This window comes from Perognathus longimembris, chromosome 1, assembly GCF_023159225.1.
Source record: "Perognathus longimembris pacificus isolate PPM17 chromosome 1, ASM2315922v1, whole genome shotgun sequence".
Classification (NCBI taxonomy): Eukaryota; Metazoa; Chordata; class Mammalia; order Rodentia; family Heteromyidae; genus Perognathus; species Perognathus longimembris.
The window spans coordinates 15,846,482-15,860,892 of NC_063161.1; the positions used below are offsets into that span (position 1 = coordinate 15,846,482).

At 35.8% G+C, this 14,411-nt stretch overlaps 1 protein-coding gene across 5 annotated transcripts in view; it reads right to left on the reverse strand.

Moving 5' to 3' along the window:
• The window catches only part of Scyl2 (SCY1 like pseudokinase 2), a 43,955-nt gene that overhangs the window by 21,343 nt on the left and 8,201 nt on the right, over nucleotides 1-14,411 (reverse strand). For all 5 annotated transcript variants that reach the window (XM_048357491.1, XM_048357455.1, XM_048357466.1 and 2 more), the window contains 6 exons: nucleotides 11,269-11,466; nucleotides 8,019-8,176; nucleotides 6,271-6,415; nucleotides 2,594-2,743; nucleotides 1,123-1,344; nucleotides 625-741 (listed from right to left, as the gene is read on the reverse strand). In XM_048357491.1, coding sequence (XP_048213448.1) covers nucleotides 625-741; nucleotides 1,123-1,344; nucleotides 2,594-2,743; nucleotides 6,271-6,415; nucleotides 8,019-8,176; nucleotides 11,269-11,445 — 969 coding nt within the window. In that variant the 5' untranslated portion in view covers nucleotides 11,446-11,466. The remainder of the gene's footprint in view (nucleotides 1-624; nucleotides 742-1,122; nucleotides 1,345-2,593; nucleotides 2,744-6,270; nucleotides 6,416-8,018; nucleotides 8,177-11,268; nucleotides 11,467-14,411) is intronic.

The window sequence follows — 14,411 nt, forward strand, 5'->3', positions numbered from 1 at the left end:
GCCTCGGCCTATGACAACACCTGCTGTCTAAGCTATTTCCTCAAATGGGAAACAAAAGTAAATGGTCCTCAATGTAGGAAAGGGTTACTACAGGCTAAGTAAGGCAGACACCTTCACAGGCAAGCTCCTATCAAAAATCTAGAGAGCATAAAGAGTACTATTTCCCAAAAATCAAGGAGTGAATTATGAGACTATGTCAGGGAGTTCAGAATATCTGCATATGTAATTACAACTACTAGGGTCTATTTAGTTATTTAAAATTAAAAATTGAGGGGCTGGGGATATGGCCTAGTGGCAAGAGAGCTTGCCTCGTATACATGAGGCCCTGGGTTCAATTCCCCAGCACCACATATACAGAAAACGGCCAGAAGTGGTGCTGTGGCTCAAGGGGCAGAGTGCTAGCCTTGAGCAAAAAGGAAGCCAGGGACAGTGCTCAGGCCCTGAGTCCAAGGCCCAGGACCGGCCAAAAAAAAAAAAAAAAATTAAAAATTGAATATTTAGTACAATCAAGAAAACAGATGTCATGTGGGGACTAAATCTTGCTTTAGAAGAACTTCATCTATTTTAACTCTTTTTTTTTTTTTTTTGTCTATTCATCTAATGCAAAGATCCAAGAATACTCACCTTTGTCATTTGGTCTGCATCAGGTCTTACAGTTGGAGTTACATTAAGCAACAGTTTCACATGTTCACGGACTTCCTCGGGTATATTTGTGAGTGAACTAGATCCTAAACGACTCAACTATTCAAAGAGTAATAACATTATATGAGTATAAACTATTTAAAAATAATACATTTTCATCATCTAAGAAACTACTTTAAATTTCAACATATTTATAGACTAAACAAAACACTGATAGGATAATTACACTGCAGGATAATTAAAATGCTTTTAATACTTAAAATTATTTCCATTCCTAAAATGTCTAATCTTTTAGAGCATATTTCAATATTTACTCTAGCAAATGTCATGATTAAAGTCTTTAATCTTCATTATTTTTAGAAATTACTTTTATGCAAATCTGAAATGAGACACTCTACTTCAAGAATTTCTGACCATATTACAGAAGAAAAATAATGCTTAGCAAGTTTTGCACATAAGAAAATATTGATAGGCAAATACCTGATCCAACTGCCTACTGAAACTCTTATAAATATCTTGCTTGTTGACTTCAAATATAGGTTTCCCTTTATTAAATACAGCATACATGACAGTTCCTAAAGAATACATATCACTGGCTGTTTCACAGCTCACAGAAAGTATATATTCAGGAGCCAAATATTCAGGATTTGGAAGACACAGTGATGGTAAATTTGGGTCCCACTCTTTACAAGGAAACTTAGGCTGCAATGAGACAGAAAAGAGATGACACAGATTAAATCTTTTTAAAGAAAGCAAACTATTATCAAGTTGTAGCAATTTACCTTCAAATTCATTTTGAATTCATGTAAAGGAGTAAAAATTTCACTATCATCTTCAATTTTTAAATTCACAAGTTTGAGCCAGGTCCTGGTGGCTCATGCCTGTAATCCTAGCGACTCAGGAGGCTGAGATCTGAGGATCGCAGTTCGAAGCCAGGCCGGGCAGGAAAGTCTATGGGACTATTATCTCCAGCTAACCACCAGAAAACCGGAAGGGTGCTGTGACTCAAGTCTTAGAGCACTAGCCCTGAGCTGAAGAGCTCAGGGACAGCTCCCAGGCCAGAGTTTGACCCACCCAAAAAAAAAAAAAAAAAATCCCAAATTTGGGAAGTATATGCAACACTTTTAACTCAGAAATGACTGAAGTCTGTTCTAGTCTCTACATGATCACTACAAAATGCAGTGAACATTCAAAGTTTACCTCACATCATACACATGCTTCATGTTTTATGAGCTAGGATAGACTGCTGTTTGAAACCTTATACTTTCACTAATTAGCTATATGATTTAGTTAATAGGTTCATAAGACTACAGCAAGATTATAAAAGTATGTTAGTCAGACATAGTACAGTGCCTAGACTACAGTATATACTCAACCAATACCAATCACTTCTGAATTCCTTAAAAATGACTGCTTAAATTTATAGCTGTATTCATGTAGATAGGCCAAAATACCCAGAAAGAAAACTATTACAAAGGAAAATAATAGTTTGGCAACAGCATATCCCCAGGGAAGTCATAGTTTAAACTATGAATGTACTTTAGTTTCTCTAATTCCTTTGGTAAACTTGTTAGAAATGAAAGGGCAATGACATCAATCCTTGTTTATCAAAATAATGTAACAAGGAACTTACCCTCTATGCAGTCTCATATTTATTTTGAAAAATATGACAGATAATGATTTTCATTAAAAGATTGAATAACAAACTTCTATAGGTCTTCAAAATGTAATTCTTGGATAATCTCCAAGAACCTTTCTGCCTGGCCTGGCTTTGAACTGTGATTCTCAGATCTCAGTCCTGTGAGCAGCTAGGATTGCGGGAATGAGCCATCTACTAAAACTATAAACTTAAACATACCCATGTGCTACCAAGTCTATATATACACATTTATCTGGGTTACACTGAATTTTTTATTTCATTCCAGGTGCAATCACTAATTTCTATGATTACCTCTTGTTCAGAAGGATTGGTCGATGACACACAAAAATCAAAACCCATTATTTTCCAGGCTCCACTTTTATTCAAAATTATATTTTCAGGTGTAATATTTCCATGAACCATTTTGACACTGCTATGCAAAAATGACAATCCTTCAGAAACCTGCAAGTGGGAAAATAGACTTTTTTAATTGAATAAAAGTCCTTTGAATTACAACATCAAAATGACTCATGAAGATCTTAATAATTTTTGCAACCAAATTTCATTACAAAGCAAAAGTGTCAATATTTCCAATTGCAGGTCAATCTAAGCATTAGTGGGAAAAATCCTGATAAGCAAAACCCAAGACAACTAAGTGATCCCTCACCTATCACAGGAGTTACCTCACAATAGGTGAAAAACCATGAAATAGCAGTTTTAGATAGTCATCCCTCACTATAAAGCGGTTCACTTACTACTAGTTCACGATTTTCACCCATGGTGAGGTCTCTGCAATGTAGCTCCCACGATAGATGGGGGAACCATTATTCACTTTTTGTTTTTAAACCCACAATATAATGAAGCCATAAAGTGAGCCATGATATAGCAGGGGACAACTATATTAAGATCCTTTTTAAAGACATATAAGCAGAAGAAGAGAAGTAATTCTAGTTGCCAAGATGTATTCTGTTCCAAAGTCTGAAATGTGAAGGAACAAATCTTGATTCATTAAATGAATTAATTCTTCAGATACAGAGACTGAATATTAAGATTTTTACCCATTTATACTTCATATTGAAATTCAGTTTTCTGAAGTCATGCTTAGTGTTCATCTATTCAGTTGATGTTCACTTATTCTCACATTGGATTGATATTTGATTTTTATATTTGTACTGGAGAGTATCACTGAATTTGTTACCCAGAAGAGAAGGTTGGATTTTTTGTTTCCAGTAAGAAGTAGGTTTTGACAACCTAGTAATCCTCCTTTCCAGAACACTATTATTCCTGGTTTTCCTCAAATTCCTGTTTTGCTAGTTTTTCCTTATCTCCTTTCCTTCCCCCCCCCCCCCCCAAACAGGTCTAAACTTCATGTATGGATCACTGGGACTTGCCATCTTCTCCCACATTCTCAGTGTTCTCACAGTTTAAACTATCACCTATGTGCTGTTTGCAACAACTTGCCTAGGCCTCTGTTCTAAAGTCCAGATGTGATCATCTGACTTATCTTCATTTTGATGTCATTCTCGAAGAATCCAAAGCTTACGTTTCTCCCCAGAATTCAATTTTCTCTTCCTATAGAGAACCTCTTTTTTCTATATGCCTAGGACAAACACCTTTTGAGTCATACTGTGCTCTATTTTCTTAACTAACGAATTTTGTTACTCTCACTGTCCAAATATACAGAGAATGATTCAGTCTTGCCACCTCCCTGCTCAGGACCAGGACTGCAGCCACCTACTTTCCATCCCTCTGTTTCTGCTCTTGCCCTATTATACACTTTAATTCTCAACACAGAAGCTAATATATCTGTTAAAATAGAACTCAGATCATCACTTTCTTACTCAAACCTTCTAAATTTTCTTCCCTTTCTTCCAGAGTAAAGTCCAAAGTATCTCATATCAATTCTTTCTCCAGGTATCCATATAACTTGCTTTGACTCTTCCAAGTCTTTTCTAAAATGTCCCCTTATTTTAGTGAGAAGTTTCTGGACTATTCCATTAAAAAGTGCATATCTCCTCTCCTCATTCAAGCCATTCCTTTTTTTAATTCTCTCTTTTTCTCTTCATAGCACTTACTAAAATTTCATTGTCTAGGGGCTAGGGATTTAGCTCAGCAGAAGAGCGCCTGCCTGGTGCAAGGCCCCAAGTTCGGTCCTCAGCTTTGGGGAAAAAAAAAACAACTATAAAATTTCATTGTCTATATCCTCACATGCAAATGTTTGCAAAAGGCAGGATTTTTTGTTTTATTCTCTACATATAGTAGCCAGAATTGTGCCAAACAGATATGGTCCAATATGTATTTGTTTCATGAATGAACAAGAATACCAATAAATCATCTTTAAAAGTTCCTACTAGGTGCCTGGTGTAGCAGAGAATACATGCAACTATTCAGGAGGGAGAGACAGGGAGGATTGTAGTTTAAGGCCAGCATATAAACAAAACAATACATACAAAACAAGACCCTGAGCAGACATGTCAGTCAGATTTTCCTCTAAATAGCCAGAAAACTGGCAGACTAGAAATTTGACTCAAGTGGCAGAGTACCACCCTTGAGCAAAAAGCTAAGTAAAAGCACGAAGCTCAGAGTCAAGCCCCACTACTACGATAGAGAGAAAAGAAGAACAAAAGATGCAAGTACATGTCCCTAAAACAAAACAAAACAAAAAAAAAGCTATATTCAGATATTCACAAGAGCTTTTCATAATAGCAAAGACTAGAAACAATCTAAATGACCATATCAAGAGGTAAACAAATAAATCAGCTATATAGCCATATAATAAGACTAATCAGCAATAAAAAAGGATGAACTATTGATACATATATAATATAATGGGTCAATCAAAAAAAATCACTAAGTTGGCTGAAATGCAACTAAAAGAATATACACCATAGGATTCTACTTACAAAATTCTAGGGAAAAAAAACACAAAACGGATTTAAGGCAAAGTATGGAGAGCATACAAGGAGTAGGAAGGAGAGATTACAGGAAGTATGAGGAACCTTGGTGGTAATGAACATACACTGACTTGACTTTGGTCAAGGTATGTATGAGATAAACTTACAAGACAGTTTACTTTGCATATGACACTTTATCTTATGCCAATTGTACCTCTAAAAGGTTTAAAAACTAAAAATATGATCCCTGTCAAGAAACTCTACACATATAGTATTAATCTACTCTATGGCACTGAAGATACTATTCTGATAAACAGAGAAAAGAAAACATGAAAAAAAGTAGGCATATATATATAATGTTAGTAGTATCCCTTTATTATCTACTAAATTTTCAGAGGTAGACTAATTTTTATTACGTATTTTACCATAACTTAGATTTTGTTGTACAATGTATGTACATGGCCTCAAATTCAAAAGTCAGGTACTGGTGGCTTATCCTGTAATCCTAGCTATTCAGAAGGCTGAGATCTGAAGATCATGGTTTGAAGCCAGCCATGGCAGCAAAGTCCCTGAGACTCTTATCTTCAATTAATCACCAAAAAAGCTGGAAGCGGAGGTATGACTCAAGTGGTAGAGTACCAGACTTAAGTGGAAAAGTTAAGCAGAGCATGAGGTCCCAAGTTTAAGCTCCAATATCAGCACACGTGAAAAAAGTTATACCATTTAAGCCTAATGAACTTCAGAAAAAAATCTGGGCCACAGAAATAATTTTCAAATTGTTATAAGAATCAAAGTTTTTTTTTTTTTTTTTGGCCAGTCCTGGGGCTTGGTCTCAGGGCCTGAGCACTGTCCCTGGCTTCTTCTTGCTCAAGGCTAGCACTCTGCCACTTGAGCCACAGCGCCACTTCTGGCCATTTTCTGTATATGTGGTGCTGGGGAATCGAACCCAGGGCCTCATGTATACGAGGCAAGCACTCTTGCCACTAGGCCATATCCCCAGCCAAGAATCAAAGATTTATATAAGATGGTTTACATGAGTAATAAATAATTATAAATGATTTTAAACCTTTTTACCTGTTGAATAAAAATACATACCTGAAGCAAGCCATATTTAGTTTCTACATCATACAGCTTATAATCTTTAATGTCTGGAGATATAGGTGTAGGTAGATTTTCCCAGTTACCAAGAACATTGGCTAAACTGGCAAAAACTGGCTCTGTACAAAATGCCAAGCAATCTCTGTTTTGAGAAAAACATGCATTACTATCATTTTTACACATTATTAAAGTCAAATATACATGAACTAGCAGAGATTTTATTAAGTTATCAGTAAAGTAGGCTCTTTTTGGTTTGCATAATATACCATCAATGTAATAAAGCTCCGTCAACAAAGTCAAGAGGATTTGTAAACCATACCGAATAAAGCATTTAATCTTTTAAATTAAGTATTATAATAACTGTGATTTTTTAACTTAAAAAATGAGGAAACATACTATTTTAACTTTGCTTTTTCAAATGACTTTTTAAAGGAAATCAATGAACTGACTTAAAATATTGCTACATTATATCTTCATTTCTAATTTTCAGAATATGCTCAAAGAAGCCTGAAGGCTTCCTATAGAAGCTTCAGAAGCAGTAGGAGTGAGGAAGAGGGAAAGTGAGGTTATCTATCCATTTGCCCCACTCCCCATTCTTACTTCAATCAAAGCAGCTTTGCTTTTGTTTATTTTATACATGATTTTGAAGTGTCAAAGTGTTTTAAATATTGCTGTTGTGTGTGCATGCCAGCTCTAGGGCTTGAACTCAGAGTCTGGCTCAAGCCTACTGCTCTACCACTTGGGCCATAATTCTACTTGTTTTTTTTTTTTTCTGGTTAATTGGAAATAAAAAGTCCCACAGACTTTCCTGCCTAGGCTGGCTTTTTGAACCATGACCCTCAGATCTCAGCCTTCTGAGTAGTTAGGATTACAGGCATGAGTGGCTGGGGCCCAGCTTTATACATTGGCTTATGGTATACGAAAGATTTACAAATTAAAAAATGTTAAGATACTGACATCCAGAAAACAAACATGTAAAATAGATAAAAGCAAAACTGTCCTGGCTGAAGGAGATGGGAAGCTTAGAATCCTTCCAGCTGTATCCTCTACTTCCTGTTCCTCCTCTGTTGTTAAAATTCAGAGAAGGGAATAATACAGTGGCTAAAGAGGAAAAAGAAATATGTGAGTTTGAATAACTGGTTATGAATAATATAGAAAAAGTTTACAAGGCTAGGTTATTTAAAGCAATATTAAATAATTGAAGGCTTGAGGGTCCAGTCAACATTACATAATTTCATTGTCTAGTTATTTTTAGCAACAGCCTAAGCTCATCCTTAAGAAAAATGGATGTTTCATGCAGGTCCACCTGCATAGAAGGCTGAATGCCTAGAACAGCACTTATTCCTTATTCATTGTGTCCCTCAATAATGACTCACTGAAAAAAAAATAATGACTCACTGAAAAGAAGACAAGAAATACTAGCAAATGAGCAAGGACTTCTATTCTCGAGCAATAACTGCATTCCATACTTCTCTGACATCTTCCCTTTAGACTACTATATTTTCTGAGCATACAATCAGCATACAGACTCACAGTAAATATGAAAAAAGTATTGCTATTTCAAGAGGACTACAAATGCACAATACAAACATGTTGTATTTTAAGGAAATAACCAATTCAAACAAAAGAACACTTAAGTTACTAAGAATTTTTCACTGATAATATTTGAAATAGACTTCAACTATACATATATTTTTAAATATTAGTTCAGAATATATGCTATACATATTTTTGCAGAACTTTACCTGGATTCTTCTAAAGGATGTTGAACAGTAAGAAGCCGAGGGTGTCGAAGCCGTGTTAACTGTTGGACTCCTCGTTTTAGAGAATCAATGATTTGATCCTTCTCAAATTTTTGATATTTGTCTATCAGCTTTTTATCAAAGACAAAAACAGCCACTTCCTAATAAAATAATTGTATAACTAATTTAATGAAATGCATAAAAGTACTAAGATGATATTCAAGTATCTACTCAAATTATACATCTATATACAACAGTATACACATAGCAACAACTCAAAAACTAATGCAATATGATACTTTTCTAAAAGCTTGTTTTTATCATGATTAGTAAATCTATATACTTTAAAGGGTGATTCCCAGAGTCCTCATCTAAAGACAATATAGGAAAACAGCATGGTGGATCATGCCTATAATCCTATAATATAAACTCAGGAGGCTGAGGCAGGATGACGTGATTCACCAGCAAAAGCCCATAATGAAATAAATAAATAAATGTAACTGATGTATTAATTAACTAAATAGAAGCAGAGGAAAATCTCTATCTTAGAACTGTGGTGACATAATCAGTATGCAGAAATTATGTTTTCCATTTTTCCATACTCAATAATCTCTTATTTAACCAGATTTCAAATGTAAGTTATAATGGTTAAACACTCAAAATGTATAACAATCCTAAGGAATACTAGAAAATCCTGAAAATGCTAGAAAATCCTTTGAAACATAGGCTGAATGTCAGGGGTCATTCAGGTACCACTTGTTTATACAAAAACCTAATTTGTAAGCAGCTTTGGAATATAATCTACACTATCAACCTATTTCCCATCATAATATAGGCAAAACCTAAATGGTTGTTAGCACAGAAAGCTGCTCCCCTCCCACTTCTTTTTTAAATCATTTATAACTTATTTTATACTTTTAAGAGCGCACATTCTCTTCACTATCTTCAGTTTATTCTCTCCCTTACCCAAGGAAAATCAGCTCTCACTCAGTTATACCACCTTACTAAATCAGTTATATATCCATCATTTCACAAATGAGGATATTGTGAAGAGAATTAATGTATTTAAGATCTCAAAAAAAGATGAAGAATGAAGATTCAAACCATAGTGGTGGCATAACATATTCTAGGACAAATACTCCATCTGTCTCATCAGAAAAACAAAGGAAAAGGAGTAACGACATGATACATGCCTTCAGGAAAGAATCATGGAAGTTGACACTCATAAAGAGACTATACATTCCTTATATAACATGTTTGAGGTCAGAAGTGTTTCACTATTTTGGATTTTCTTTCCGATTCTGGAATTGTGCACATACACAAGAACTCATAGGAATAGTACTCAAATTTAAACATGAAATACACTTGCATTTCATATGTTCCTTACACATGAAGCCTTAAGATAATTTTAACCTATATTCTTGTACACATGTATTTTGACTGCAATCCATTATATCAGATCAGATATGCAATTTTACACTTGTGGCATTATACTAGCACTCAAAAATTTTTAAATTTTGTATACAGGTCTCTAGGTATTCATACACAAACAATGAGATTAAAGGAGGATACTCTTAGGGGACGAACCTAAAGACATTAACTCTACTGAACACTTAAAATATCATTTAACCAGGGCTGGGGATATGGCCTAGTGGCAAGAGTGCTTGCTTCGTATACATGAAGCCCTGGGTTCGATTCCCCAGCACCACATATACAGAAAATGGCCAGAAGTAGCACTATGGCTCAAGTGGCAGAGTGCTAGCCTTGAGCAAAAAAAAAAAAAAAAAAAAAAAAAAAAATCAAAGAAAAAAAACCCCAAAAGTATCATTTATCCAAATTCCAGAAAATGGAAACATGCGTTTTAGTGTTGCTGTTATTGGTAGTGGTTTTGCTTTTGTTGTTGCCTTTTGTCTTTTGAAGGAGGGAAGAGGAGGAGTAGAAATGGAGGAAGGGTGAATATATGCAGTCACGGTACTCAGTAGACACTATGTGGAAAAAGAGCTACGTGCCCTGTAAGCAGGGATGGAAGGGGAGCTAGGGGAAACTGAAGAAAGAGGTGATGTTGTCAAAAAAGAAATGTACTCATTAACTGACTTATGAAACAGTAGCCTCCTCTGTATAACACCTTAATAATAACAATAAAATTACATATTTTTTAAGTTTAGATTTTGGAGACTTTTAGAGATATTTAGTCTAGGGATGCTCAATCTATACAATCATGACCTTATTTTAATTATTAAAGATACAAGAGAATCAGAAAATAAGGACTTTATATAATACTAATATGAACTAAAAACAAGTGACCTAAAAGTTTATATACCTATCTCACCATTCATGTGCAAAATCTTATTTTAGTAGGTGTTCTGTCAGAACACATTTTTTTAATGCAACTAATTTAAATGTGTTTATTTTTTTGAAGATGTCTTAAGTCTTAAAAAAAGATCACAAGAAATGACTCTGGAGCGCCTGCAATTTCACCACTCTTAGAGAGGAAGACTATAGTTTATAAAGAAAATAAATTCATGAAATTCTTTCAGTGACTCATTCACTAATTTAGGTCAAAGATGACAGATACACACATAGGTTAAACTAGATTATCAACTATTTTTTTAATATTTTCCCTTTGTTTTAGCCAGTTAATTCAAAAATATTATAAAATAATTTCAGATTGTTTTTATCTTATTTCTTTGCTATCAGTTTAAGTATTGCTAATATGAAAACCTGAAATTCAAAATGTTAATAAACAAAATAATGTAGGGTCCAAAAGCTTTTCAGTTAGGAATATACAACCAGTATTTATTTTATTTCTTATGTAAGCAAGCAAAAGTAGATTGCAAGGTGACAGTCACAATAAACAACATTACACAAGGTATAAAAGTATCTATCTGGGGCTGGGAATATGGCCTAGTGGCAAGAGTGCTTGCCTCCTACACATGAAGCTCTCGGTTCGATTCCCCAGCACCACATGTATGGAAAACGGCCAGAAGGGGCGCTGTGGCTCAGATGGCAGAGTGCTAGCCTTGAGCGGGAAGAAGCCAGGGATGGTGCTCAGGCTCTGAGTCCAAGGCCCAGGACTGGACAAAAAAAAAAAAAAGTATCTATCTGTATGATCTCATAAGATGAAATAAAACTGAAGAGCCCATTTAAGAATTCATTAAAGAAACTTTGGCATTTCTTAACATAAAAGCTCAAACATGTAGTTAAAGGCACTTAGCATGTGTGAATTGTTTTTCAATTAGGCTGAATAACTTACCTGTTTTGTTGACTTTTTTGTGCCATTAAAAATTTTCCAAGCTAGCCCATTGCCACCACTCGCAATATGTCGACCAACATCAAATTCTCTAGTGACAGGATTTCCCATAACAGCACTAGTGACATCAGCTGTTACTTTTGTAACAGTACTCTTCAATTTATTAAGCATGGACTCCATGGCTGCAGTAGTTATAGTTACCTAAGAAAAAAGAGGACATGGAAGAATTTATCACTTTCTATTTACCTAAGCACTTACTCGTAATCTAGTTTGAAAATTTTAACCCCCAAAGAATGACCAAAACAATATCATATACTTATTACTTATACGTTAGTTTCGCCTTCAGGGAGCTCAACCCACTCAAGTGAAAATTTAATCTTATAAACTACCAAACTGTCTTGGTCACATCAGTTCTCTCTCATCAAGAAAAGAAGTATTTCATACTTGACAGTTACATGAAAGAAGAGAGAGAATAAATATTAATATTTAAAGTGGGGCTGGGAATTGTTGTCTCTACCTGTAATTCTAGCTTCTTAGAAGGCTAAGATTTGATGATCATGGTTTGAAGCCAGCCCAAAACAGTCCTTAAGATTCTTATCTACAATTAACCACCAAAAATGCCAGAAGTGGAACTGTGGCTCAAGTGGTAAAGTGCTTTTCACACTGAAAACAACCATATAAAATCTGAGTCAATATTATACTAAGCAAGGAATGTGCATTTTTTTAAGTTTTACTATTAAAACAATGATTACTGTTGAACTATAGTTTTCTAAATGAAAAACACTGCCAGGAACAAAAATGTCACCTAAAATAACATGTGAAGTGGTAGAAGATCATTTAAAGCTATACTGTAATAAGTTCAAAATGCAAGCTTTTATTTCTGTGCAAGGCCAGCTTGGGCTGTATTGGACTCTGGTTCAAAAAATAAAAACAAAACTGCAACATTAAAAAAAACAAAAAAAAAAAAAAACTTGAGTTCACAAGCAACAGGTAAATACAAACCTGAGTGTGGTTCTATGTAGTATTTGTGAGATGGGTTCCAGGACCCCTGCAGATACCAATATTGGCAGGTGTTCAAGTTCCTTGTATGAAAAGTAATGCTAGGGGCTGGGAATATGGCCTAGTGGCAAGAGTGCTTGCCTCGTATACATGAAGCCCTGGGTTCAATTCCTCAGCACCACATATACAGAAAATGGCCAGAAGTGGCGCTGTGGCTCAAGTGGCAGAGTGCTAGCCTTGAGCAAAAAAGAAGCCAGGGACAGTGCTCAGGCAGAGTTCACGGCCTAGACCAAAAAAAAAAAAAAAGAAAAGAAAAGTAATGCTAGATGTGGTAGCTCATGCCTATAATTCTAATTCTAGCTACTAAGGAGCTCTAAGGATTGGTTCAAAAACACACCCAGTACAGAAAAGTCCATGAGACTCTTATAACCCATTAAGCAGCAAAAAGCTGTAAGTGGGGGCTGGGGATATAGCCTAGTGGCAAGAGTGCCTGCCTCGGATACACGAGGCCCTAGGTTCGATTCCCCAGCACCACATATACAGAAAACGGCCAGAAGCGGCGCTGTGGCTCAAGTGGCAGAGTGCTAGCCTTGAGCGGGAAGAAGCCAGGGACAGTGCTCAGGCCCTGAGTCCAAGGCCCAGGACTGGCCAAAAAAAAAAAAAAAAAAGCTGTAAGTGGAGCTTTGCCTCAACTGGAAAAACATCAGCTTTGAGTGAAAACGCTAAAGGACAGTTGCCTATACCCTAGTACTGGCAACCAACAATTCAAGTAATAAATGAGCTAATGAGTTAAAGAGAGTCTTCTCAGAAGGAGTTAAAATGGTCAACAGACACAGAAATGCTCAACATCTCTGGTCATAAAGGAAATGCAAATCAAAACCACACTAAGGCCCCACAGTGTTAGAATGGCCATTACCAAGAAAACAAACAATAAAATATGCTGGCAAGGATGTGGCCAAAGGGAACCCTAATGCACTGTTGGTAGGAATGTGAACTTGTTCAACCACTCTGAAAACGGTGTGGAGGTTCCTCAAAAAATTAAACATAGACCTTCCCTATGACCCAGCAATTCCACTCCTGGACATTTACCCAAAAGATTATAAACCAGGATAAAGCCATCTATACAACCAGGTTTACTACAGCACTATTCCCCATAGCCAAGACATAGAATCAGCCCAGATGCCCCTCAATGAACAAATGGATCAAGAAAATGTGGTATATACACAATGGAATTTTACTCTACATGATTTGCAAAGAAATGGAAAGACCTGAAAAAAATTGTTATTTAGAGTACAGTTAGGCCCAGAGAAACAAAAGATACCTGTTTTCCCTTCTATGTGGAAGCTAGATTTAGCTTATAAACGTAATATTGAAAGGGGTGACATTGCTCAAGATATACTGTATTCACAAACTGTTTTGTTAAATGGCAACTCTGTACATCTTCTTAAAGATAATCATAATTTTTCTTAAAGAAAGAAAAAAGGAAGTTGTAGATCAATAGGGATTTGTAGGTACTAGAAAAGAGAGACAGGCTCAGTTGGTAATATCAGATTCTAGTCTAGCAGTGAGGATGAATTAAGGATCTGTATGACTTTAGTACAAAATGTTCTTGTATGAGAACAATGAAACCTGTTGAAATTGTTTTAGGAACTGGGGAAGGAGGTTGACACTAGTTAGAATACACTGTATACTTGAGTAGAAACATCACAGTGACATATCCCTTGTACAACTGATATGATAATAAATTTCTTTTTGTTTTATTTTTTGCTTTTGTTTTTTGGTCGGTCATGCAGCTTGAACTCTGGGCCTGGGCACTGTCCCTGAGCTCTTCAGCTCAAGGCTAGCTCTACCACTTTGAGCCACAGCACCACTTCCAATAAAATATTTTTTTTTTAAAGTCTGGCACAGGTGGCTCAAGTCTGTTATTCTAGTTATTCAGGAGGGTGAGATCTGAGGATCGCAGTTTGAAGCTAGCTGGGACAGGAAATCCCATGAGATTCTTATCTCCAATAAACTACTCAAAAAGGCTAGAAGTAGTGCTATGGCTCAAGTGGTAGAGTGCTCGCTCTCCTTGAGCAAAAAAAAAAGCTTAGGGACAATACACAGGCACAGAGTTCAAGTCCCAGGACTGGAAAAAAAAATATATA